At 46.9% G+C, this 2772-nt stretch overlaps 1 protein-coding gene across 1 annotated transcript in view; it reads right to left on the bottom strand.

The window, feature by feature from the left end:
- Window positions 1–833: 833 nt before the first annotated feature.
- SHISA6 (shisa family member 6) overlaps window positions 834–2772 on the bottom strand; it is a gene marked incomplete at its 5' end in the record, with an annotated part of 266943 nt that continues 265004 nt past the window's right edge. The window contains one exon of the mRNA XM_009334072.1: window positions 834–1384. Within this exon, the coding sequence (XP_009332347.1) occupies window positions 834–1384 (551 nt within the window). The remainder of the gene's footprint in view (window positions 1385–2772) is intronic.

The raw sequence follows: 2772 nt of genomic DNA, 5'->3' as shown, positions 1-2772 counted from the left end.
AAGAAGCTGGAGGAAGAGAAACCCTATTCCTCCTTCCTATTTACATGTTGGAGACACCAAGATACTAGAATGAGTGGAGAAAAGGGTCTAACAAGCATTTCAGCATATTTGTGCTTATTGAACACATCAACCCCACTACTTCCTACACTGAGAGAGCAGGCAATTTGTAGGCACTAGTATATTTTTATCTTATGAGTATATTCAATATAAACTAAAACTTTATTTCTCAGCCAGGCTATTCTTGTTCCTAGATCTGCCAGTCCCCTAGGAAAGTCTGCCCTTGAATTTGCTCCAAGGGTGAGGAAGAACAGATGTATGGGTGCTGGCTGATATTGAGTGGTCTGGAGGTGATCCACAGCAGCCCAAAGCTTACCTACTTGCCAAAAGGCCAAACATGAGGGCTGGCATGAGGACCGAGAACAGGGCCCCTTCCCGCTAGGATGGGGTGCTGCCTTTCCTCATCCCTGTCTTGGGCTGCATGAGACTGCTTCTACTTGTAGCAACTGAAAGGTCCTAAATTCATAAAAACAATGAAATTATGAAGGTGAGCCCTTGGAAGGAGCCATCTACTACTATGGCTTTCTTTGACAGAAACTGATGCACGTCAGGACATTCCTCTATTATCCCTCACTATTGTCTGTTTGCTTGCTTGGGTTCTTCTTATATCACCAACGAAGGGGTGGCTTTAAAAACAACAACGTGGATGGGACTGTCAGAGAAGTCTTTTCAGACACTGAGTTATTAGAGGTTATCTTGGCCTATAAGGCCACTGCAGTACGGGGTGCTGTGGCCACCCCAGTCCTTAAGGAGTATCTACAATGCACGAGGTCATATCAAACAGTCACCTCTGTTTTGCTCGCTGTGCGGTAGTGATGGTGGTGTCCTGGAATATAATGCAGTTGTTCTACTGTGTTGTGCCGTCGGGAGGCAAACGCTTGGCGCTTGGCGGAGGTTGGGTTCATACCTAAGGTATTGTACAAGTTATTTGAGGCACTAGGATGGGAGTGCATTTTTGTCATCCTGTAGCGATCCAAGACGGGTGTTGATACAAAGACGTCTGTGTGTGACAATGCCCGCGACATAGACTGCTCGGGGTACCCCGACCGCTCCGGGGAGAGCAGGGGGTCTTGGGAGTGGAGGCGCTCTGCGGACAGAAGCTGCTCATCTGAGAGGATCCGTTCATAGGACATGCTAAACTCCTCGGGCATGATCCTCTCAGGAGACAGCACTCTGTCCTGGGACATGGCCCTGATGGGACGGCGAGGCCTGTCCCTGTGGTTGGTCTGTTGAGACATTTTGATGACGTTGATAGGGAGCGTGCCCCGGGCTGCCAGGTCAGGCAGGTGTCTCCTCCTCATGTAGTATTCATCAGCCTCTTTGTCAGCTGTGGGAAAGGAAAGGGAACAGTTAGAAACGTCAGAATGTTGTTCCACAGGGTGAAGAGGGGCTGTGTACAGCACACAGCCTTGGAGCAGCCTCCTAGTGAGACCTGAGGGACCATCTACCAGCAGCTGGACCTGGGCATGGACATTCACGTCAGGGTGCTGCCTGTCAGAGAGATGCCAGCCCTGTGTGGGTTGTGTCACCATGGGCTTATGGCAGACAGAGAGAGTTATAATTGCATGCAGACGGGTATAAGTCCCTATGCAAATGCATCACACCTACTCACACCATGACACAACAGACTACATATGCTGTCAAGTCCAGACTGTGGTATCGCATGATTTACACGAACGGCAAGTTATGGAGAAATTATCAAATGTCACCTTCACAATACACTTACAAAGAAAGCACGGGGAAGGTGGGCTGAGGCAGGCAAGTTCCCCATTTGAGGAAACTCATACCTCATTTCTGGTCTCAGATGTGGATGTACTCTGGAATCCGTGAGTGCCCTCATCACATTTTTAATTACTATTTTTGAATATTTGTAAATGTGATCACAAAGCAGGTTTGGTGGGCATGGGGTGCTCTCTCTGAGACACTGAATCATCTGCCTAAGGTTTCATTTTCCATTTTTTCAAACACCTTGGTTGCTATCGTAGAATTTATCCCATGGAACGTTTCTTTCTCAGTTTGCTGCTTCTGTGTCTTAAACGATCTCTTGGTTGCACAGGAACTCAGCACACATAGACATATCCACCTTCCTCTTTTTGGCTTTCAGACAAGTGCCTTAGACTCAGAGAGGATGTTGGTTGCTGCAGATGTACCCTTATATATCACTTTAATCCTACAGCAGCTGGAATTATCTGATTCAGCCAACTTGTAATTTGAAAAAGCAACACCACAATTATTTCAGATTAAAAAAAAAAACCCAAAAAACAACAGAAACACAAAAAGTTTCTGGTAAGCCTCTTTGATGTTCATATACCTTAAATTGGGGTACTGGGATTACCTACCTGGAAGGAGGATTAGTAGTCCTTGGGCTTCAAGCCCAGTGCAGCCTGTGAATTGTCATGATGTACCTGTGGCTGCAGAGGTGTAAAGCACAGAACATCAGTCCCTTACCAGAAGTATACTGTCATAAGTGAAAGAGCACAACGCTGGCCTTCATGGATCAGGGAATAGAGGCATGTTTAATGATCAACACTGATCATCTGTATGAGCCTTCCTCCTCATTTCTTTGTCTGAGATGTTTTCTTGATGCGTCTAAAAGCCCTGGTCCTCATGGGGGACTTCAACCACCCCGACATCTGTTGGAGGGACAACACGGCAGGGCATAAGCAATCTGGGAAGTTCCTGGAATGCGTCGATGATAACTTCCTTCTCCAAGTG

Source organism: Pygoscelis adeliae, unplaced genomic scaffold (assembly GCF_000699105.1).
Source record: "Pygoscelis adeliae isolate BGI_AS28 unplaced genomic scaffold, ASM69910v1 Scaffold11, whole genome shotgun sequence".
Classification (NCBI taxonomy): Eukaryota; Metazoa; Chordata; class Aves; order Sphenisciformes; family Spheniscidae; genus Pygoscelis; species Pygoscelis adeliae.
Note: the sequence above shows the minus strand (reverse complement) of the source record. Positions and strands in the feature narration are given on the sequence as shown.